This window comes from Hyperolius riggenbachi, chromosome 5, assembly GCF_040937935.1.
Source record: "Hyperolius riggenbachi isolate aHypRig1 chromosome 5, aHypRig1.pri, whole genome shotgun sequence".
NCBI classification, from domain to species: domain Eukaryota; kingdom Metazoa; phylum Chordata; class Amphibia; order Anura; family Hyperoliidae; genus Hyperolius; species Hyperolius riggenbachi.
In genome coordinates, this window is record NC_090650.1 from 423,258,192 (window position 1) to 423,282,298 (window position 24,107).

The window sequence follows — 24,107 nt, forward strand, 5'->3', positions numbered from 1 at the left end:
TTTGTTACAGATTCTCTTTAAAGAGAACCCGAGGTGTGTTTAAAGAATGTTATCTGCATACAGAGGCTGGATCTGCCTATACAGCCCAGCCTCTGTTGCTATCCCAAACCCCACTAAGTTCCCCCTGCACTCTGCAATCCCTCATAAATCACAGCCGTGCTGTGAGGCTGTGTTTACATCTGTAGTGTCAGTCTCAGCTGCTCCCCCGCCTCCTGCATAGCTCCGGTCCCTGCCCCCGTCCCTTCCCTCCAATCAGCAGGGAGGGAAGGGATGCAGGCGGGGACCGGAGTTCTGCAGGAGGCGGGGAGAGCAGCATACTGACACTATAGAGATAAACACAGCCAGCTCTGACAAGCTGTTTGTCAGCAGCGTGGCTGTGATTTATGAGGGATTGCAGAGTGCAGGGGGACCTTAGGGGGGTTTGGGATAGCAACATAGGCTGGGCTGTATAGGCAGATCCAGCCTCTGTATGCAGATAATATTCTTCAAACCCACCTCAGGTTCTCTTTAATGCTCAACAACACATAAATAAATGTGAAAACCAGGAAGTGTAAACTCTTTATTGACTTTCACATGACCAGAGTTTGTATTGTATTTTGTTTTTGCACACAGGAGTTGTGAAGTCAGAAAAGAAAGTGAAGACAGAAGATAAGTTGTCCTCTTCTGGTAATTCATTTTTGGTGTCTTTCTTGTGCCTGAAGATCTGTGTGCGGCTCTGTCCTGGAAACATGTTAAGCTATTTGTCTCTTGCTGCCTCCTTGACAGGTAAGAAAAAGGATAAAGACAAGGAACGGAAGGAAAAGAAAGAGGATAAAGACAAGGAACGGAAGGAAAAGAAAGAGGATAAAGACAAGGAACGGAAGGAAAAGAAAGAGGATAAAGACAAGGAACGGAAGGAAAAGAAAGAGGATAAAGACAAGGAACGGAAGGAAAAGAAAGAGGATAAAGACAAGGAACGGAAGGAAAAGAAAGAGAAGGATCACTCCAAATTAAAGCAAAAGAAGAAGAAAAAGAAGAAAAAGAAAAGCAAACAGCAAGGTAAGAAGCATTGGCTCAAAGAGAACCAGAGACGAAGCACCCTTATGTATTTTATTACATTTATCAGTGGGAACATGACAGTAAACACCTACCCTGCTTTTAGTTTCATTTTTATCTGCTTAATTAGTCTGTTAACAGCTGTGATAAGAATCCCCGACTGAGCCTTCAGTCTAGGTTTGACCTGGAATCATTATAGCTGAGTCACTCTTCTGTGGAGTCTTTTCAAGCCAAAGCCTGCCCCGTCTTGGCTCAGCTTTGCTGCCTTGCATACTGAGAGCTCTGATGACCTTGGAGGGGCTGCTTCTGCTGAGAGAGAAGCTCTGAAACAGACAAGTGTGGCTGCAATATGACCTGTATGCTCTGTGTGCACTCTGCATAGATAATGATGATGATTGCTGTTTCATTCCTATGAGAGACACTTCCTACAGGCAGCTGCACATCATACCAAAATGAAAGCACACAGATGCAAGGCTGCAGCAGCCTTTCTCATATAGCCTAGACAGCACATCCAGAACAACTCATAACCCGGAAGCAGAAGGGATATGAGCTGGCGGCCATATTGGATTTTTCCTGCAGCAATAATGGATAAAAAAACACTAATAAAGGCACACCAGAGTGGCAAAATTATCAGGTAGAGCATTTATTCTTTACAAGCTATCGACTGATATGTTTATTTTGTGTGAAACATTCATCTCTGGTTCCCTTTAAGTTGAAGCGATGGATTAACTATGGTGCTTAGGGATGGCAGGCTCTGGCACCTTCAAGGACCAGAGCCTTTTATTTCAGTTTAGTACTTCCTGATCACTGATTGGCTCACAGTAATCAGGAGGTCAGGAGCCAATGGAAACGTCTCCTGACCAATGTACGGAACACAGCTTTCTATGCCAGTGGGGACGCGTGATCACGTCCTGTGCACGGGAGCCACCGGTGTTAAATCTACGCCACATCAGGCTTAGGCAACCACAAGCACGGCGTAGTTTTAACCTTCTGTGTCCCAAACCGGTTAAACTGAGCAATATAAACGGAGGTTATGATGATGGAGTAGATGATTAGAAGTAGCCTGTACTGGAAACTGAATGTCTGAATAAAGTTGGCCACGCACAATACTTTTTTTCTTTCGATTCAAGAATGGCGATCAGTTTTTCTGATTGATTGTAACTTTTCAGAAATCTGATCAGTGTATCTTTCCCTAATAATGAAAATGATCAAAAACCCATGGGTCTATAAATCAAGACCTTACATTAGATCTTACACCAATCAGTTTTCTGAAAAATTGATCAGAATTTTTCCACCATGGCCTATTGGAAAATATCAGGGGGGGGGGGAAATAGGAAATTCGATTACATTTCTTGAGCAAAAAATTCAATTTATTTATGCAACCAATCATTTTTATTGAAAACTGGAAAATCAAACATTGTATTGTATGGTGTTTGGCCACCTTTAGGGGTGTGATTTGCTGTTTCCTGGGTCTGCCAGCAATAAAACTCCATCTCATGTTGGCCAGGTTGACCTCTGACCTGAAGTCACCTGACCATTTGTGCTGGTTAACCACAGTACCAGCGGTCTCTGCCCCCTTAAAGACCTGAGACTGCTGGTACAAGAAATGGCGGAATAATGGCGAATACCAACTAATTGCTGAATGGAGTACTTGCAGTGGCTGAATGGAGTAGTGGTTAAGGGCTCTGCCTTTGACATGGGAGACCAGGGTTCGAATCCTGGCTAGGGTCAGTACCTATTCAGTAAGGAGTTCAAGGCAAGACTTCCTAACACTGCAGGGTGGCCTCCTGAGCGCGTCCCAGTGGCTGCAGCTCTTAAACGCTTTAAGTCCGACAGGAGAAAAGCGCTATATAAATGTTCAGATTATTATTATTAACTATGCTGTAAGGATTCATTGCACAAGATATTTTAGGGCGTTTTTCAAAGCCTAGGTTTGAACAAGCCCTAGTGGTTCTTTTTGTAAGTTAGATGTCTTACCTCTGAGTTGGGTGTTGGGCGTCTTACTTCTGAGCAAGAAAGTCCACAAGCTTGACTCTCCTTTCTCTCACTTACACTTTATTACAGTTTGCCCCAATTTCTGGATTAACTGGAAACATATACCAGTATTTTTCACAGCCGATTCAGTGATTTTTCATGATTTTTATGATCTGGGTTTGCTAAACCTGTAACTTCATTAAACATTCGAAAAAAACAATTCCCTTATTCAGCATTTCTTCCTGACTTCCTCTGTGCCGCTATCTCCACTCCTCGCTGCTGTTTTCCACCTGACTTTCTTTTTACTTTTAAAACACAATTTTCTCTGGGAAGATGGCTAGTAACATTCTTCAAGAGCCGTGCACGAGAGGACATGAGTTGTGAGCATGCCCAGTATGTCCTCTCATGCAAGAAGTGCGCACACAGGGGCCGGCAATGGGAGGAGAGTGGGTGGCAAAGGGGAGGAACATATGGAGGAGCTCAGCCTCTTCCTTTCTTTCAGGATTTGACATTAATGTTGAATATTTTAACCCAGAGGATTCGAGGACTGGCGGCGGCTGCAATGAGAAACTGGCATCTCAGAAAGGTATGTCGGCCTTAAAGGCACATACCTATATGGCAAACTGTTGTACATAGAAATTATTTCAGGTACCCTTTAAGTAGGTGCAAATGTAAATTCAATTGTTTTTTGTTCCCCAGTGACCGCCCTATGTGATAAATGCTATGAATCGCCATCTTCCTGGTATATTCAGGGTGGGGGTGGACTGGTGTCACATGGTATGTGGTGTCCCCAGCTATCAATAAAGGACCACTATGGCGGAAAAAGTAAGCAGTTAAATTCTGAGACAACTGACAGGTTTTGGACCAACTTATTCGATATAACAGAATAATCAAAGAAAATTATCTAATCTAAAAAAATAAAAAATTGTACCATATATAGGCACCATAAGTCTAACCGCCAAAGTAGTGTGCAAGTGAGTAGGGAGGCTGGCTGGTACCTTACTATATTGGCAGTTAAACTGCCGTTCAGGAAATGCTGTTGAAAACAAAGAAAACCCAGAGAATCCCCCATAAGGAGATGGACTAGTCCAAAACCTGCCTGTCCTGTCAGATTTTAACTGCTTACTTTTTTCGCTGAAGTGGCCCTTTAATGTTACGTACGCAGGAAGCAGAGGTTAAAGGCAGTGGCTGTTACTTCTGCTAATACAACCAGTGTTTGTCAGTTGCTGAAATAGTACACATTTTAGTTTCTAGCATTTTTACAGAAGGTTTTCACATTTATACAACATGTAATATAGTGGTCAACAGTGATACAAATAGTAATGCAAAAAAGTGCAGAATCACTATTATTTGTATTGCCAGTTGTACGTGGTTCGATGTTAGTCACGAAGAGAATCCGAAGACATAAAAAGTTGTTTAGGTAATACCTTTAATGACTAACTGTACAAGATTTCTTTGCAAGCTTTCAGAACTTTAAAGAGACTCCGTAACAAAAATTGCATCCTGTTTTTTATCATCCTACAAGTTCCAAAAGCTATTCTAATGTGTTCTGGCTTACTGCAGCACGTTCTACTATCACCATCTCTGTAATAAATCAACTTATCTCTCTCTTGTCAGACTTGTCAGCCTGTGTCTGGAAGGCTGCCAAGTTCTTCGGTGTTGTGGTTCTGTGATGCATCTCCCCCCTCCAGGCCCCTCTCTGCACACTGCCTGTGTATTATTTAGATTAGGACAGCTTCTCTCTTCTCTCTTATCTTTTACAAGCTGGATAAATCCTCCTCTGAGCTGGCTGGGCTTTCACATACTGAGGAATTACATACAGGCAGAGCTGTCTGCATTCTGCAGGAAGAAACAGCCTGACACTTCAGTGGAAGATAGCTGCAGGGGGGAAAGAAACACACAAATGATCTCTTGAGATTCAAAAGGAAGGGTGTATACAGCCTGCTTGTGTATGGATGTATTTTCTATGTGTGGACATGCTGTACATCAACCTACTTCCTGTTTTGGTGGCCATTTTGTTTGTTTATAAACAAACTTTTAAAAACTGTTTTTAACCACTTTTAATGCGACGAGGAGCGGCGAAATTGTGACAGAGGGTAATAGGAGATGTCCCCTAACACACTGGTATGTTTACTTTTGTGTGATTTTAACAATACAGATTCTCTTTAAGGGACCGCTACAGCGAAAACGGACAGGTTTTGTTTTCAAAAGCATTCCCTGAATGGCAGTTGCTAAGTCGGAAAAAATAGCATGCAAGTGAGTAGGGAGGCTAGCTGGTATGTCACTATTTTTGGCAGTTAGACTTAGCAACTGTAGTTAAGGAAATGCTTTTGAAAACAAATAAAACTCTGAGAATTCCCGATGAGAAGAAAGACTAGTCCAATGATGGCTTACCTTGGCACTCCAGCTGTGACAAAACTACAAATCCCATCATGCCTCTGCCTCCCTGAGTTATGCTTAGAGCTGTCAGAGTATTGCAATGCCTCATGGGACTTGTAGTTCCACCACAGCTGGAGTGCCAAGGTTAGCCATCACTTGACTAGTCCAAAACCTGTCAGACACTCAAAAAATGTAATAGTATCGAGTTCTCTGATAAGGCGCTTATCTCGCCCTTTGCTAAAAGGACAGCTGCAGTGAGAAGAATATGGAGGCTGCCATATTTATTTCCTTTACACCTGATCTGCTGCATGCTTGTTCAGGGTCTATGGCTAAAAGCATTAGAGGCAGAGGATCAGCATGGCTGCCAGGCAACTGGTATTGCTTAAAAGGCAATAAATGTGGCAGCCTCCATATCCCTCTCGTTACAGTTGTCCTTTAAACACACTTAGGATCACTGAGTGTAAATTTGCATTGAAAATACTTATTAGTACTAAAACCAATGCATTTTCAATGGAATAGTTTCATGCTGATAGCAGTAATCCCGAGCCTTGGTTGGTGCTCCAACTGGGCAGGTTACTGCAGAGAGCGCAGCGGATCAGCACAGTAAACTTATCTCTACGGTATCCGGAGTGTCCTCCGAGGCTCTCGATCTCTCCGGTGATTGGGAGCCTGTCATATGGCGACCGACAGAGATCTCACCATAGAGTTAGAGCACCCCCTGGTGGACTGGAGGAAGAGATACAGCGCTGGATCCAAGAGAGGTGAGTTCTGGGGGGGGGGGGGGAAGGGCTCTGGGTTCTCTGGCATGTGATTAGTTATGCATTTTAGGATCTAAAAATGGAAAAAGCCGAACTACTTTTAGATCCTAAACTACAGAACTAATCAGATCTCCATGGTGGTTAAAACGCACCCAAGGCGACATATGATAAACATGTATGTACAGTGCAATATCTAGTAATAACCAGGCTGTTTTTATTTTTGCTGCCTGAAAGAGTTAATTTTCACTCCTGCAAGTGACATCTTTCTTTCCTGTACCCTGTAGGTAATATAGTAAAAAGAAATCACTGATAAGCAAATTACAACCATAAAAGTTTTCCTGGCAGAATACAACTTCTAAGTGCAAGGGAGATAAACAAAAAAGGTCAATAGTTGGCATGAATTTTAACTCTGGGACAGTTAATAGGTTGCCATTGAGCGGAGACCATAAAACATGAAATCTACTTTGTAAATGTGTAACTGTAAAATAAAACCATGGGATATCTAAAAGAAAAAAAAAAGTGCAATTTTTAGGAGTATAAATACAATTGATTGTATTTTCACCTCGGGTACACTTTAAATGGTTTTTTTTTTTGTAGTCCGAGTTGAAAAAAAAATTTGGACCGCTTGCTGCAGATTTTCGCACCATGCATTTGTTTCCCATGTAATGATTGTCAAGTATGCAAAATGCATATAAAAACTCGCATAAAAATTGCACAAATTACCCTGAAGATTTGCATACAGAAAAATGATACAAAAAACGGCATGTGAAATGTAATATCCTTGGGGAAACACAGCCTGACATGCAACACAGACACACGATCCTGCTATGTCCATAGAGGGGATGTAATGTCATTGGTTGTTGTGACATGCTGCCTCCTGCTACATAATGCTAGGCTGCACCCCCCCACTATGGACATAATGGGAAGAGGGTGGGTAACCCATATATAAAATAAAGGAGCCTGGAAGAAAGAAAGCATGGGATTCCCACTAGTAGAATATCACTACAATTAGCGATATTCTACAGTTGGATTCCATAGTAAAATATCGGTTCAGTTTACCAAAATTTTATTATAGCTAAACCTAACCCTACTCTCACACACAACCCTCCTTTTACCAATGCCTAACCCTAAGACCCCCCTAAGATGAGCCTAACCTTAAAACGCCCTTTGTGGTGCCTAAAACTAAAACCCTCCCCCCGTGTCTAACCCTAAAACCCCACCTGGTGGTGCCTAAACCTAAGACGTCCCCCCGTGTCTAACCACAAGACCCCCATCCCCCCTTGCAGTGCCTAACCCTAACCCCCCCCCTTCTCCAGGTGCGCCTAAACCTTAACCCACCTCTGCTGCTAATCTACAATATGTGGCAAGGAGGGTAAATTTCAGAGCTGGGTGGTGCCCAATAGTGGGCACCACCGTGCGCCAAAATTTCCTTCCTTACGGCTAATTTCACACCAGGACGTTGCGTTAGAGGGGGCGTTAAGGTCGCATAACGTCCCCCTAACTCAACGCCTGGTGGTGCTGGATCTGGACGTCAGAGTGAGCCGCGTTGTGCAGCTCACTCTGGCGTCAGTGATGCCGTGATGCGCACTCATGTGCGCATGCGGCATCACGTGGTCCCGCCGGCCAATCGCCGCACAGAGCGGCTGCTCCAGGAAGTAAACACTGCACGTCATAACGTGCAGTGCATATTAATTAGCCATGTGCCTGGCCGCTCTCCGCTCCTCCCCAACATTACAGAGCATGTGCAAGCAGTCTAACGCGGCTCAGCCGCGTCCAAAGTACTGCATGCAGTACGTTGCCTTGTAACGCAACGTCCGCACTGTGAACAGCCCCATTGATTTTTCATTACTGTGCGGTGGGCTGCGTTACAGGCTGCTCTAACGTGCGCCTGTAACGTCCCACTGTGAAACCAGCCTACACGCAAATTGTGGCGTTTACAATCTACACCTATGGTGGCGCTGGTTTTTCCGTAAGAGCTCTTGGGCCCTATTTACCTAATTCGGTGGGTAACCGTGTTTTACCATTAAAGAGGAATGTCAGCCTAAACAAACATACTGTCATTAAGTTACATTAGTTATGGTAATTAAAATAGATTGGTAATATAATCTCTTACCCACCCTGTTTTAAAAGAACAGGCAAATGTTTGATTTCATGATGGCAGCCATCTTTTTGGTTGAAAGGAGGTGACAGGGAGCATGAGACACAGTTCCAACTGTCCTGTTTCCTGAGCACCTCTCCCAATTGCTAGGCAACGTGAATAACAACATAGGAAATCCCATCATGCTCTGCACAGCATCAGGGAAAAAAAGCCTGGTTTTTTTTTCTTTGATCGGTGGAGCTTAGCTAAAAATGCAGCTAAAAATGATGCTTTGGTAAAAAAAACAAAGTTCTGATGCTGTGAAACTGTTAAAGAAACACCAAGCCTTTTCAGTTTTGCTGAGTAGATTTTTAGTCCGGAGGTTCACTTTAAGGAGCACTCTGGGGGACAGTAGGATAGATGAACGTATGCGTTGTATTGCATTGTTGTGCTGATGGATGTAATTCATATTTTGCAGATTATACGGAATATGAGGACAGTTCATTAGGGTCCTCATCGGGCCCTGCGGTTCTGAACAACACCTTGACTGTAAAGAATACCTCATTCCAGTTTCCTCGGGCGATCCTGTCTGTGGATCTCACTGGAGAGAGTATGTATGATTTTATTTTAGAAAACAAATGCCTTAAAGAGAATCTGTACTGTAAAATTCTTGCAATAAAAAGCATACCATTCTATTCATTATGTTCTCCTGGGCCCCTCTGTGCTGTTTCTGCCACTCCCTGCTGCAATCCTGGCTTGTAATTGCCAGTTTTAGGCAGTGTTTACAAACAAAAGACATGGCTGCTAACAGCATGTGATAGGCTGAGAGTAGCTCATTGTGCGAGTCACACAGAGCCTGCAGGAAGCGTGGAGAGGGTGTGTATAGCTTCTGCCTATCACAAGCAGACCAGCACATTCCAGCCTGAGTGCCTGAGCCCGACAAAGCCGACAGAGGAAAGAAGATTAGATCATATAACAGAGATAATACAGCCACTGTGCAACTAGGAAAGGCTGCAGTAAGACAGACCACATTAGAACAGCTATAGGAACTTATAGGATAGAAGAAATAAGGCTCAAAATTTTGTTACAGATTCTCTAAAGTGTCCCTGTCTGTGTACAAATGTTTTCCTAGATCCGTTGCAGAGCTTGTTTCTGGTGCAGTAGAAACTCCTTGATTAAGGGCCCGTTTCCACTGTTGCGACGCGATTTCGCCGGCATCCCGACGCTTGTAAAAACGCATGCGGATGCGTTTCCGCATGCGTTTTTACCTGCGATTTCGCGTGCGATTTCGCATGGCACGGTGCCATGCGAAATTAACCATGACTCTGCCAGGGCAAAATAACATTGAAAAAGGTGCGAAATCGCACGCGAATCGCGGGTAAAAACGCATGTAAAAAACGCATGCGTTTTTCCTATTAAATACATTAGCGGCGATTCGCATGGATTCCCGACGCAGGCGAATTCTGTGGGTCCCGTCGTGCAGATTTGGCCCGCCGCCAAATCGCTCCCGCACGCCGCACATATGGAAACAGCCCCGGCCACTTCAATGTACCAAGCGAATCCGCATGTCGGCGCCGCATGCGGATTCGCTATGGTGGAAACGAGCCCTAACTGATGCCAAATTAATGACATGCCTCATGGGTGTTAAATGGAGCGCTTGCAGCCTTCGTTGCACAAGCGCCTTCCTTTCACTTTTTCTTTTAAGTGATATTTTCACACCTTGTCAGTAGAATGCCTTTTAAAGAGGTACCCAGGATTGTGCTTCATCCCAATCAGTAGCTGATACCCCCTTTCCCATGATAAATCTATTCCTTTTCTCAAACTGATCATCAGGGGGGTCTGTGTGGCTGATACTGTGGGGAATCCCCTCCCACAGTGTGATGTCAGGACCATGGTTCTGACATCACACTGTAGGAGCCTTGTTGCATTGGGAGAAATATCGGCTGTTTCCAACTGCTAAGCAACCAGTATCTCTATTAAAAAAAAGCTATAAAAAAGTTTTAGCCTATTGCATTGTTAGGGGGTGTGGTAATAAATGGCAGTTGGTGTTGTCTAGTTTTTTTCATGTCTGTCAGTAGTAAAGATGTTGACCAGCAGGCTCATTGAGGATCAAACAATATGATCAAATTACATGGCGAATATCAATCATTTCTTGATCTCTCTTCTGCTTTTTATCTTCTCACTTTGCAATGTATTGATTTATTTTTTCCCCCTTTGCGCTAAATAATGTTCCCTTTTAGTGCCCTGCATAGCTTTACCCAATTGTGCCCCCTGCTGATGTTGTTGGTTACGTTTCCCCCGGAAGAGCTTTGAATTTGCAGCAGGGTAAGCAGTATAAAGTATGATGAGTAGAGCGGTGAGTGACCCTTGTGTTCTGCGCAGACCTCTCGGACATGGAGTTCCTGGAGGACTCGTCCACAGAGAGCCTCATCCTGAGCGGAGACGAGTACAATCAGGAGTTTGACGGCATCAACTTCGAGGAATCGCAGGACGAAGAGGAAACCATCAGCGAGATTGTCAGATGCGTGTGTGAGATGGACGAGGAGAACGGATTCATGATTCAGGTGGGGCTGCTGTACATCTATTCCACAGTGTTTCCAACTACACCATTTCTATTTAGTACTAAGAAGCATATTCAGAAATATTAGGATTAAAATCTAACATGCGCATATGTCATGTTTACTTGAAGCCTGTAGGTGGTGCTCCAGAAAAGAGACCATTAGACATTACATTATGGTTCACGGCCTGCTGTAAGATCAGATTACCTTGTGGTATTGAGTCCAGTTAGCAAAAGTACTGAATCTTGACCGCCGAGGCCCTACATTCACCTGCGTTGCGTCGCATTTGGAAATGCAATGCAACTCGGCGCAATGCTGTAATTGTAAATAAGGCCTGCATCTAATGATAAAATGGAACAAGCTTCCTGTTAAGCACATGCAACCTACTCTCACTACCTTAACCCCTTAAAAACCAATTAACTAATAACAGAGGACCTCTGCTTTCAGTTTCTATATTTTCTGCTGGGGAGAGAGATCAAAGCATTTCAAGAATTTACAGCTCAAGTTGTGCCAACTGAGGTCAAAAGCAGTGAGATATATCTACAGAATTTAGCTGTAGAAGCCCCAATGGTCACCAATCCCCCCTCATTGTGCCTGAAAGAGAGATCTGCCTGATGGATTGTTTTGGCCAAGCGAGCAAACTTTGCGATTGGTATACTTGGACTTTGCAAAGGCCTTCGACACTGTTCCCCACAAAAGTCTGGTGCAAAAGTTGAGGATGCAAGGACTGGGGAAGAGTCTGTGTGCATGGATAGGGAACTGGCTAATGGACAGAAAACAAAGAGTTGTGGTCAATGGATCGTACTCAAAATGGGAGACTGTTAGCAGTGGGGTCCCACAGGGGTCCGTACTGGGTCCAGTGCTCTTCAATATAGGACTGGTTCAGACGGACGCTTGCGGAGCAATTACCACCAGCGTTTGGGGCTTGGCGTTAAACGCTCCCATTCAAGTGAATGGGAGCGTTTGTACCAAGCTTTCACGCGCGTTTACACGAACGTGGCATTCGGGTCCTGATTTTCCCTGGCGTTCAAGGAGCCCCTGGAAGCTACATGTAGCTTCCAGGGGCGGTTAACCACGACGGGTAATGTCCCCCTAAGGGAAGAAAACCGCTGATCGCATCCGATCGCAGTGCGAACGCTGCTGAAAGCCCAAACGCATCACTGCCGCGACGCCAACGTAAAAATAGCAACGCCTCCGAACGTCCGTCTGAACCAGCCCTTATTTATTAATGACCTAGTAGATGCAGTAGTGAGCAATGTTGCTATTTTTGCAAATGATACAACATTGTATAGAATCATCAACTCTCAGGAAGATGGGGGCATATTGCAACAGGATCTGGATAGGATGGCTATATGGGCACAAACATGGCAGATGAAATTCAATGCTGAAAAATGTAAAGTCATGCCGTACCATGTCATGTCGTACCAATGGTCTAGCACCATACAAAATAAATGGAATACAGTTGGGGACATCAAACTTGGAGAAGGACTTAGGAGTACTCATCGACAACAAGTTAAATAATCGTACTCAATGCCAAGCCGCTGCAGCTAAAGCTAACAACATTTTGGGATGCATTAAAAGGGATATAAAAACTTGAGATGCTAGCATAATATTGCCCCTGTTTAACTCTCTAGTAAGGCCACATCTGGAATATGGAATTCAGTTCTGGGCACCACATTACAGGAAAGATATTGCAGTCTTAGAGCAGGTGCAGAGACGAGCAGCAAAATTGATACGTGGGATGGAAGGTCTCACTTACCAAGAAAGGTTAGATAAACTGGGTTTATTTAGTCTAGAGAAAAGACGCCAGAGGGGATCTAATTAACATGTATAAATACATCAGAGGGCAATATAAAAGCTTGGCAGATGAGCTTTTTGTCCTTAGGCCTTCTCAAAGGACTAGAGGACATGATCTGCGCATGGAGGAAAAACGTTTTAGCCATTAATTTAGGAAAGAGTTCTTTACAGTAAGAGTGATTAAGATGTGGAATGCATTGCCACAGGAAGTAGTTATGGCAAACTCTATACCTGCATTTAAAGGGGGCTTAGATGCTTTCTTTGTGTTGAAAGACATCCATGGCTACAATTACTAGGTAATGCCTAATGGTGTTGATCCACGGATTTTATCTGATTGCCATCTGGAGTCGGGAAGGAATTTTTGTTCCCTTTTGGGGCTAATTGGACCATGCCTTGTAAGGGTTTTTCACCTTCCTCTGGATCAACAGGGATATGTGAGGGAGCAGGCTGGTGTTGTACTTTGTTCTCTGGTTGAACTCGATGGACATATGTCTTTTTTCAACCCAAATAACTATGTAACTATGTAATTGTGTCTCCTTGTCTGCTTTCTCTGCAGTGCGAGGAGTGTCTATGCTGGCAGCACAGTGTGTGTATGGGCGTCCTAGAAGACAGTATTCCCGAACAGTATATCTGCTACATCTGCAGCGACCCGCCAGGTAAGAAAACATCAGATATCTATATTACGGACTATCTGCTGACACAAGCCACACACTCCTAGCTGGCCACTCAACTCAATTCCAAACTTCTCCATCCCCAACATTGTCTATAAGCTTAGCTGCCCAGGTCCCACCCTTCTTCAGCCCCATGCTCCTTCTCAGACCCACCCTCCACCTCATGCCTCACTCTCTTCAGTAGACCATTGGGGAGTTGAGTGAGAGTGTTTGGCTGGAGTTATATAAACGTCCTTTTTGTAGGTCAGCGATGGAGCGCCAGGTACAAATACGACAAGGATTGGTTTAACAACGGTCGCATGTGTGGCTTGTCGTTCATTAATGAAAACTACTCCTATCTAAACACCAAGAAGATAGTGTCCACACACCACCTCCTGGCTGACGTGTATGGGGTGACGGAGATCCTGCATGGACTGCAGCTGAAATTCGGGATTCTCAAGTAAGTAAACTTGGGGGTGGACAACTTTATATGGAATTAATTAGCCAGTCTGTCCTATCCCAACAGGACATGTTTCGGAGCCTGCCTAACATCGATTTACATCGATTTACAATAAACTCAAAAATGTGACCTAAAGGTAGGTAATTTTAAAGAATCAAAAACAAACAAACACAAAAACCTCAGTCATAGAGGCGACCAATGAGATTCTAATAAAATTGGCTAGTGTGCAGCTTGGATTTGTTCCAATCAAAATTGGCAGCATTACTCTCTAATCTCCCCATCCGCCCAAAAAACTCCTCAAACTCACAAAACACCCTTTGAATTTTGCTTGGTGATGTCATGCAATCTCTTTGGAGCAATAGTGCAAAAAAAAAAAATACTTTGAAAACTAAATTCAAATTGCGTTTTTAAAGAGGTAAAAATACTTATGCAGATAAATATAGTTCTCTGTTTACTCTTCAAAATTTGTCTAATATAATTCAATTGGACCCTCTACTTTGGAGGTCTGGATAAAGAGATCTTCCAACCGTGGTCTAATGCCCTCATCTTCACACTGGCAGTTCTAAACAATAATGGTGCCATCTTAAAACCACCTAAAGTGGCAAAATAGTGTACTGGTTAAGGGCTTTGCCTCTGACATAGAAGATCTAGGTTCAAATTTTGACTTTTCCTATTTAATAAGAAGCCAGCAACTCTTTATTAGAAGTTCTTGGGCAAGACTCCCTGACACTGCTACAGCGAGGTAGCTCTAGTGGCTGCCTTGTGGTTTGAGTCCAACAGGAGAAAACGCTACACTAATACCGGAATTATTATTATTTTTAATAAAGAAATTTAACGTGCACAAGAAGGTGGGGCTTTTCATGGTAGGATACATGTCAATCATAGTCTATATCTGTAGTGATGGAAGGCCTGCCTTGAGTAGCAACAGAAGTACTTATGTGTATAAAGACTGTTATACTTAACCTCCTTAGTGGTAATCATGAGTTCAGCTCAGGGTGGAAAATAACTAGCTAGGAGTGGTTATCCCGAGCTGAACTCGTAGTACCCGCCGGGAGATCTATACAGAGCAATGCGTGCAGCGGGCGTTCTCACACACCTCCAGCGGGATCCCGACGTCAGCATCCATTCTACTTCCTCTCCTCCGAAGCTCTGCTTCCCCTTGGTGATATCGCCGTCTGTCGTCATGATGACAGCCGGCAATCTCACCATAGGGTTACAGCGACACCCGGAGGACGGAGGGAAAACTGCTGCACTGGATACCAGGGAGGTGAGTGAATGCTGAGCTGCTGCAGAGCTCCCTAGCAGTATGATTTTTTTCCAGGCTTTAGAATCTGAAAACATGCAAAAAAATTGCACTGCTTTTAGACCCTAAAATCCAGAAAGAATCATAACGCCAAGGGGGTTAAAGTATCGTTGAACCAGGAGAAAATCTATTAAGTAATGCCCATGTTGGTCTAGATGGCCTTTGTAGAAGCATCTTGGCGCTGCTCGTTGTCCTCCAGGTCCCCCAGTTTCCCATCCTTGTAGCTCCCACGCCTCCTGGAAGTTCCTTCAAGCAGCTTGGCCTGCACAGTGTTGTGAGTCACACGCTGCCAATAGCTGGAGCTTCCTGGTTGTTATGTTCATCTGGAGGGTTCTGTAAAATATGATGATGTCCAGGAACGTGGTGGACACAGAGGACAACAAGGACAGTTCTAAAAAGGTAATCTAGTCCACCATTGGCTTCAGTAATTTTATACACCCTTTTCCTGTATTCTTCAAAAGGGAGAAGAACCATCCAGACCTTCGTTTTTGGGCCTGTCCTATGAAACCCCGGGAATCGGGTCAGGTGAATGACAAACGGTCGACGTCCTCCAATGAAAAGGGAGTTGGCGGGCCAAATAGGAAGAGTTCCACAAATGGAAAGACTGAAGAGACATATATTGTTAGTGAACACAGCTATCAGAAGCCTCAGAGTTCCAGCCAAGGCGGCAAATCCTCAAACACCTCTGCAAAGCCAGACGGTGATGGTGCTGTGCTGCCGGGAAGCCAAAAAACAACCCTTCAGAGAGACACTAAGAGGACTTTTCAGGAGGTCCTGGAAAGGAGAAACGATCAGGTGAGGGATGATACAAACATTTTACAACCTCAAACTTATCGCCCCAATAGTTTCCTCTTGTATGTTGCAGTTCATTTAAAGAAGCCTTGTAGAGACATATAATAGAATGCAGTCATCATTCACTTTTACGTTAATTATCTTGTTTTCAGCATCAAAAACACTTCCTGTATTTGTATTTTGGTATTTAAACTCCCCTCCCAGTGATGTCAAGCCTAGGCTGATTAGATATGCGGAATTCTCCTCCGAGAGCATTCTGGGAGACCAGGTAATATCTTCCACTGGCTTCGGAACACTGAGTATACTAACATTCTGCAGAGCTACACCTGACAGCCATAAAGATTTTGCCACCTATGATAATTTTATGGTGTGAACCAGCCCTAAAGCCACTAAGGGTAAGTTGTGTTTCTGCAGTAGCGGACGCTGGTGATTTAACGGGTGTCGGATGTGTTACAGGTCACAGCGGATGACAGAAAGTCCGGAGAGGAACAGCTGGATTCTCCCCTCCAGTGGCAGCTCAATCTCCTGACCCACATAGAGAGTGTGCAGAACGAGGTCACCAGCCGCATGGACCTCATAGAGAAGGAGGTGGACGGTAGGTGGAAGCTTTTCTGTTGATGATCCTGAATGGATTTTCTCTAAGGTACAGCTGTTATTTGTAACTATGGCCTGGCTCACACAGGTGTTGAACCGCCGTTAATCGCGGCGCTTGGTGTTTGTCGCGCAAGCGCTATCCATTCAAATGGATGGACATCGCTTTTTAAACAGCGGTACCAGCTTTTTCCAACTGCACAAAACCTGCGCTCTTTCCTGTTGTCTTGTCCAAGATCAGCTTCTGCACCCCTTACAGGGGTCAAAACGAGATGGGTTTACCGAACTATGGGAACTGATGCCAGATGCTGCTCTGCTTGTTTGCAGAGAGTCCCTTAGCATCGGCTAAACATGCTGTTTCTGAAAGCCTGTGTGAACCGGGCCTAAGTGGATGAGCAGTTCACCAGTCTCTGAGCAATAGTTAGCATCAGTGGCTGGATAATGTACTGGTTAAAGGGGCACTATGGCGAAAAATTTTAAAATATGTGCAAACGTAGACAAAAAAGAATTGTTTTTTCTAGAGTAAAATGAGCTATAATTTACTTTTCTCCTATGTTGCTGTCACTTACAGTAGGTAGTAGAAATCTGACATAAGCGACAGGTTTTGGACTAGTCCATCTCTTTGTAGGGAATTCTCAGCAAGGCTTTTATTCTTTATAAATATATTCCCTAAAAAAGGATGAAACGAGGATGCTGGCTAGCTTCCCTGCTCGCTACGCAGTTTTTGGGCAGTTGAACAGAGCAACTGCCATTCACTAAGTGCTTTTGAAAATAAATAAAACTGATAATTCCCCCATGAAGAGATGGACTAGTCCAATACTTGTCGGTAATGTCAGATTTCTACTACCTACTGTAAGTGATAGCAACATAGGAGAAAAGTAATGAATGGCATTTTACTCTGGAGAAAACGCACTTCTTATTTGTATATGTTTGCACATATTTAAAATGTTTCGCCAAAATTCCCCTTTTAAGGGCACAGACACAGGAGACCTGGGTTTGAATCTTGGCTCTTCCTCTTCAATAAGCCAGCGGCTATTCAGTAAGGAGACCTTGAGCAAGACACCTTAACACTTCTACTGCCTACTGAGCGTGCCCTAATAGCTGCAGCTCAAGCGCTTTGAGTTTGACAGGAGAAAAGAGCAATATAAATGTTGTTTGTCTAGTCTTGTCAATAGATGAACTGCATCTGAGTTGACCAAATTCAGCATGTTACGGTAGCTTCTGCTGATTTTTCGAAAGCCGTGCGCGCGGTACAAACTATAAGCAGGTGGTTCCCTACTTATAAACTGGTTCTGTTTCAGAGGCTGTTTGTAAGTTGAATTCGAGCCACGTGTTCTATATACAGGTACATGTAGATAAATGATTTTCTTTCAGACAACTCTGAATTTGAACATACAGTATAAACAATGTTTTTTGGGCTATTTTTAATGCGCTTTAAAGTGGATCCGAGATGAACTTTTACTCATTGCATAATTGTGTTCCTTTCCTATAATTTATAGGGCATTCCTCTAGCCAAATACTTTTTTGTTTTGTTTTAATACTCTAATTCCCTATAAACTGAAGAAGCTTCAACCACAGCTCATAGTGCCTTGGCACTCCATGTAGCAAGGGCTTATGGGAGCTCAGTCTGGGCAGGAGGAGGAGGTTACTACCCAGAGATTTCAGAGGCAGAGGGGAGGAGGAGGGGGGGGTTAGGTTTTTTTCAGAGGCTGAGTGCTGTGTGTAATGTTTACAAACAACATGGCTGCTCTCATTGTATCACAGGAATAAATAATCATAAACTGTTAAAGGTGTTTGCAGCTAGATTTGCTGTGGAAACTAAACTTTAGATAAGATACATAGACAAGTTACTCGTTATAGTTAGTTTTTCATCTCTGATCCGCTTTAAACAACCTACAGCAGTTTATGCGATGCGGTAACATATAATCAAGAAAATATGTAAAAACATACTTTCAAGAGTTGACCGGGCACGATTTTGTTGCCATTACGTGTTATAGTGTTATATAAACTATTCTAAGTTGATGAAAGCACACTGAAGCCTAATATAGTCACTGAGTCTCCAGCACCTCCTTCTAACCTTTCTGTAGCTCCCAGTGGCTTTCCAGTGTCCCCCGTGTACGACTCCTGGCGTGTCACATGAGCCGCATCAGATCATGTGACACACCTGGAGCTGTACACAGATGCCGAAAAGCTGTTAGGAGCTACAGGAAGGTTAGAAGATGGATACTCTGAATATTTTTTGTCCTGCATTGTCCCCATAATCCTCTCAGGGATGCCGGTTAGTTGAGACTTTTGGTTGCCTAACTTTTGCATAACAGGGACTTTGCTGTATTAAAGAGTACCTAAATTATAAATTCGTTTTCTTTAACCTTTTGAGGACCACAGTGCTAAACCCCACTAAAGACCAGGCTATTTTTTTCAAAATAGGCCACTGCAACTTTAAGGCCAAGCTGCAGGGCTGCACAACACAGCACACAAGTGATTCCCAGACCCCCCCTCCCCCGTTGTTTATTTTGATTTTTACAAATATTTATTGTATTTTTTTCTATTCAATATACACATATTTTTTCCCCCTCTGCCTCCCTCCCACCCCCTGCCAGCCAATCATAGCGATCGGCTGCCATAGGCTTCAGATTGATGTCATAACTCCACCCCTCATGTCCATGTGATCTAATCTAGGCAGACAGACAGACATCTGAAATAAGAATTCTAGCAGACAGACAGGATAAGACAGGCTGCAGCAGTTTTCCTGTCTCTTCTCTGTACTACACACTGTGTAAAAAGAAGTCATTTGATCCAGGCAGGCAGACAGCAGGAGAGGGAGGGGCAGGAGTGTTAACCAGACTGAAGAGGTGGGCACAATTCTTTCAGAATAAGGAAGTGCTACTTACAGAACCGTTTTGTGAATCAAGCCCATAATATACCAGATGTAAACGTTATATGTTCATCTAACTGTACACAGTGCCTAGACTACATACAGTATATGTATTGCCATTCAGACCTTTTTTTGGCTGAAGGTGGTCTTTAACGTTTCACTGACCATCCTTGATTTCTAGTACAAAGTATCACAATAACTTGTGCGCTCTCTCTGTCTCTTCTCTCTTTTCTTTCTCCCCCCTCTCATACGCACCCGTATTTCTCTCCCTCAGTTCTAGAGAGCTGGCTGGACTTCACTGGAGAGTTGGAGCCTCCGGATCCTCTGGCGAGGTTGCCCCAGTTAAAAAGGCGAATCAAGCAGCTTCTGACAGACATGGGCAAAGTTCAGCAAATCGCCACCATCTGCTCCGTATGACGAAAGAGGAAGCGCGGAAGAGAGATTGGCTGAACTATTTTCTTACTTAGATGACAAAAACACACACAGAAAAAAAAATGTTTGTACAGGTTTTATTGACTATATAAATATATAAATGGTATTGATCCTTTACAAGGATGATAAAAAGAGACCTTTAAACCAGTGAGGACATGTCTGCACCTATGGTAAGCAAACAGAAGACTTCTCTTTCTCAAATACAGCAGCCTACCTTTCCCTGGATACCCTTACAAATGGAACAACGATGTAGCGCCCCCTTGGAAGATGTGGTGGTACTTCATCTTCATTTTATCAGCCTGCCTTGTGAAATGTATTCTCGTGTTGTGATTTACAGCAGTATTGCAGAGATTTCAGCTTTTCCCAGGCAAATTTCTGAAGCAAGTTAAAAGACCACTGTCGTGAAAAATGTTAAAATTGTAAATACATGTAAACCTATACAGATAAGAAGTATATTTCTTCCAGAGTAAAATGAGCTATACATTTATTTTCTCCCATGTTGCTGTTGCTTACAGGAGTTATTCCAAATCTTACGAAACTGACAGGTTTTTGACTAGTCCATCTCTTTATGGGTGATTCTCATTATTTAAATCTTCACAAAAGCACTCCTTGAAAAGGATCTATACAAAGATGCCACCAGCCCCCTTACCCCTATTCTGGCTGTTGAACTGAGCAACTGCCATTGGCTAAGTGCTTTTGAAAAGAAAGAAAACCCTGAGAATCCCCCATGAAGAGATGAGCTAGTCCAAAACCTGTCAGATTTCTAATACCTGCTGCAAGTGACAGCGGCATAGGAGAAATGCCATTTATATGCACATTTTACTCTTAGAAATGTGCTTTTTATTTGTGTTTTCAGTTATTTAAAATTTGTTTTGCGATAACGGTCCTTTTTAAAGCATGACTTTGGGCTCAAACTAGACAATAACCCGTAGGGAGGAAACTGTACACACTCTACTTTTCAGGAAGAACTTCCACTTCTCTTCCTGTAATCTGCAGGTGTCTTCTCTCCCCGCGCCACAAGAGGGCTCCAGCAAGTCTCTGCTCCATTTCCACTTCTGTCCTCTCCACCACTTTTGGCACTATGGGAACAGTAAGACAAGTGGTGGTGACAATCAAAGCTGCTAGCCTGTCCTTCCTAAAGTATATATTACAGGAAGGGGCGGGACTTGTAGCTATCATGGAGAATTTTCTCTCTCACGAGCAGCGTTGGGAGAGAAAATTCCTGCAAAGGAAGGAAAGGGAGGAGCCTTGCTTGGGGGAGGCAAGTATTTTCTTCATACAGGGGATTTCTTATTGTAAGTCTGGAGTTCATCTTTAATAATTAAAGGAAGTGTGTAGAATAGTGATGGTCATTGAGATGCTATTAATTTTAAACTGATGCAAAGTTTATACACGTTTGTGCAGTTTTTGGTTGGTTTCTCCAGTTCCAAACAAAATTAGCAAAAACGTGTGTCAATGCGAAATTATTAGCGTCTCATCGACCATCTCCAGTGTAGGGGGTTTTTCCCCTCTGGTATAATTTATTTATTAGATTCAGCGCTAAAAGATATTTAAAAAATATACATATATTTTTTTTCAATCAGAAAAATATGAAATGAGAAAAAGCAATTTCTTCGACACTCCACCTGCTGGCTTGCCTTGTAGACTTCAGAAGCGCAAGAAGGTCCTTGTTTTCCATTTGTGTAGTAAAGAGTAAAGATAAAAAAACTACAAAGCTTAAAGGAGAACTCTAGAATGGGGTAGATAAAGGCATTCTCCTAGATAAGTCATTATTTAAATCTCATTTTTAAAATATGCATGAACTGAAACGAATTTTAAGAAGGTGATTTAGACCTACTGATATGTTATGCTTACTGAAGAAAGAGCCTGACCATTTTATTGTACAGAAGAGTCTGTCATTAATGGGGGCTGTTAGTCTAATAATCTGTTGCTACTGCTCTGTCAGACTCATTCAAATAGCAGAAGTCCAATAACAGATTGAAAACTTTTGAAGGAATTTTTTTCTCAACCCCCCCCCCCCCATAGATTATCCCATTCAGTCTTCTATCCAATATCATTCAATGTAAATCTCCTTTATCCCCTCTTTATCTATACCATACGTGTCAAACTCCGGCCCTTGGGCCAGATCTGTCCCTCAGAGCCATTAAATTTGGCCCTCAAGTGGTTTCCCCACTTTGCATTATGTTTGGCCCACTCTAGATTACCAGGGAAGCTATTTTGGAGGTGAAGCCCTAGAACACCTGAGATGAGCCATATGAGGGAGGTAGGGAGAAAGCACTACACACTAGGGGACTGTATCGGGGAGGGTGGGGTTCTCTAGACACCAGGGAACTTTATAGGGGAGGGGGAAAGGTATAGAGGTTGGAAGGGGGCCATTAGACACCTGGGAAATTCATAAGGGAGGAAGGTGGCCAGTAGACATTGAGATTGGCCTGCGACTAGGTCCCAGTGTACAATTTCGGCCCATTATATATTTGAGTTTGACACCCTGGATCTATACTGAACTTTGTTAATCACGCACAGCTGAGCACAGGACACGGGAGACGGCCAACGAGATTCAAATTATTCCAACTTTATCGCAAATTGTAGCTTGGCACTCAGCCAGTCATAACTGGCAGGGGACACATTTCATTGGTCCATTCCCAAGCTGCATACAGTGTGCATTAGTTGTGTACGCAGACCAGAGTAATAATACACATGTCACTGACCATCTGTACAGGACACACTGAGTAACCGGTAAAACAAAAAGAACCTATTGGTTCTCTGTTCTGACCACTCAATAGCCCCAAATAATCTTCCTTTTATTACTGTGACCCATTTCCTTATTGAAGCGCAGCCTCTAGGCACTGTGTCACTGCCTTAGGCCCGCAGAGCATGCTGGGAATTGTGAAGTCTGCTTGGGGCTAGTTTCCCCCCGTCTGTCTGGTGTCATCAGAAAATTCCCCAAACGTGACTGAGAGATCACTTTTTTGTGTGTGCACCTAGGAATGATAATTTTACAGGATTGCTCAGTAGTCAATTAGATACAAATAATTTAAAGTTGATGCAGGATTATGCAAATTTATGCAACTTGAAAATGGACCAATCAAATTTCATATCAGCAGGATTTGATCGGTTCATTTTCAAACTGCATACATTTGCATACAAAATGTGCATAATGCTGCATCAACTTGAAATTTGCATCTCATTGGCCAACCCTATGGCTCAGATTGCTGACGCTGAGGGCAGGGGTGAACCTGGAGAATTTGTGTCAGAAGACAGGCAGCACCAGTACAGGGGACCCATAAGATGACTCTTCACCAACAACACACATAGCAAATCGTAAGATGACACTTCACCAAAAACACAAATACTGAGCAAAAGAGAAGTCCGTAGCTGGCACTGAATGCAGACTGGCAACAATAAAGGGTTTCCAGGCACTCAGGGCTACATACAATGGTATGTAGAGTCTCATTAAACCATAGTGTAGTAAAATGACATCTGGGCACCAGTCCAATTTTGATCCTTAAAACCCCTGTTTATTTAACATCCTTAGCAAAGACAGACACAAAGAGAATGGAGTATGCAGTACGTCCTGACAGCCGTTCCGCTGTTTTTTTCCTGCTTTCTCAGAGGCCAAACACACTTTGCCTCTGACGAAGTGGGGAAAACGGCTGTTGGGCTGTACTGCATTTTCTGTGTGTCTGTCTTTGCTAAGAATGTTAATAAACAGGTGTTTTAAGGATCAAAATTGGACTGGTGCCCAGATGCTATTTTTCTACAGCATGAACACATATAGCAAATCATAAGAGAAACTTTACCAACAATACACACACTATAGCAACTAAAAACACAGCAGAAATGAGGGCACAACCTAAATAATTTGTAGCACGAGGGGTGAAGAATATGCACAACGTCGGAATTTGGCACTGAAATATTTTACAGTTCAGGGTGTTGATACACTTTTATACTCATGCACTTACACACTATACTTACACTTACACACTTAAAATAACATATACTAAGCTCTGATCAACAATCCAGTATACTTCTATAACTGAATTTGCTTGTCTTTTAAAATACAACCTTATGTGGTGTCACATGACAGAAACTGAGCCAGGAGCAGCCCACTGTACTCAGTGTTATGTGCTAATGCAGTCTGACACCTATTGTTTTTGATGCCCTCTAGTGGGAGGAAGCCGAGAGCTGCAAGGTAGTTTGCTGAGCATGTTTGGCCTATGAAGTGGTTGTTGTATCCACCACTTTTTTTTTACACCAAACCACCTGATTACAAACAGAGTTTCCTTTGTTCAGTGTTGGGTCTGGTTTGTCCGTAGCGATCGATCTGTCGGGAGACTGGAGTTTTATAATACTACAGGCTAGCTTACCCTTTCTTCTGCTATGAGACATCACAAGGCAACCCAGCTGAAGGAGATCCAAAATAATA

At 43.3% G+C, this 24,107-nt stretch overlaps 1 protein-coding gene across 5 annotated transcripts in view; it reads left to right on the forward strand.

Annotated features, from left to right (window-relative positions):
• The window catches only part of PHF20L1 (PHD finger protein 20 like 1), a 139,275-nt gene extending 119,549 nt beyond the window's left edge, over positions 1–19,726 (forward strand). For 3 of the 5 annotated variants that reach the window (XM_068238039.1, XM_068238042.1, XM_068238040.1), the window contains exons 13-22: positions 613–666; positions 766–1,038; positions 3,512–3,595; positions 8,702–8,833; positions 10,606–10,787; positions 13,135–13,234; positions 13,493–13,688; positions 15,453–15,786; positions 16,240–16,378; positions 19,524–19,726. In XM_068238039.1, the coding sequence (XP_068094140.1) occupies positions 613–666; positions 766–1,038; positions 3,512–3,595; positions 8,702–8,833; positions 10,606–10,787; positions 13,135–13,234; positions 13,493–13,688; positions 15,453–15,786; positions 16,240–16,378; positions 19,524–19,666 (1,637 nt within the window). In that variant the 3' untranslated portion in view covers positions 19,667–19,726. The remainder of the gene's footprint in view (positions 1–612; positions 667–765; positions 1,039–3,511; positions 3,596–8,701; positions 8,834–10,605; positions 10,788–13,134; positions 13,235–13,492; positions 13,689–15,452; positions 15,787–16,239; positions 16,379–19,523) is intronic. The other 2 variants (XM_068238043.1, XM_068238044.1) reach the window with 1 other exon arrangement.
• Positions 19,727–24,107: the final 4,381 nt, after the last annotated feature.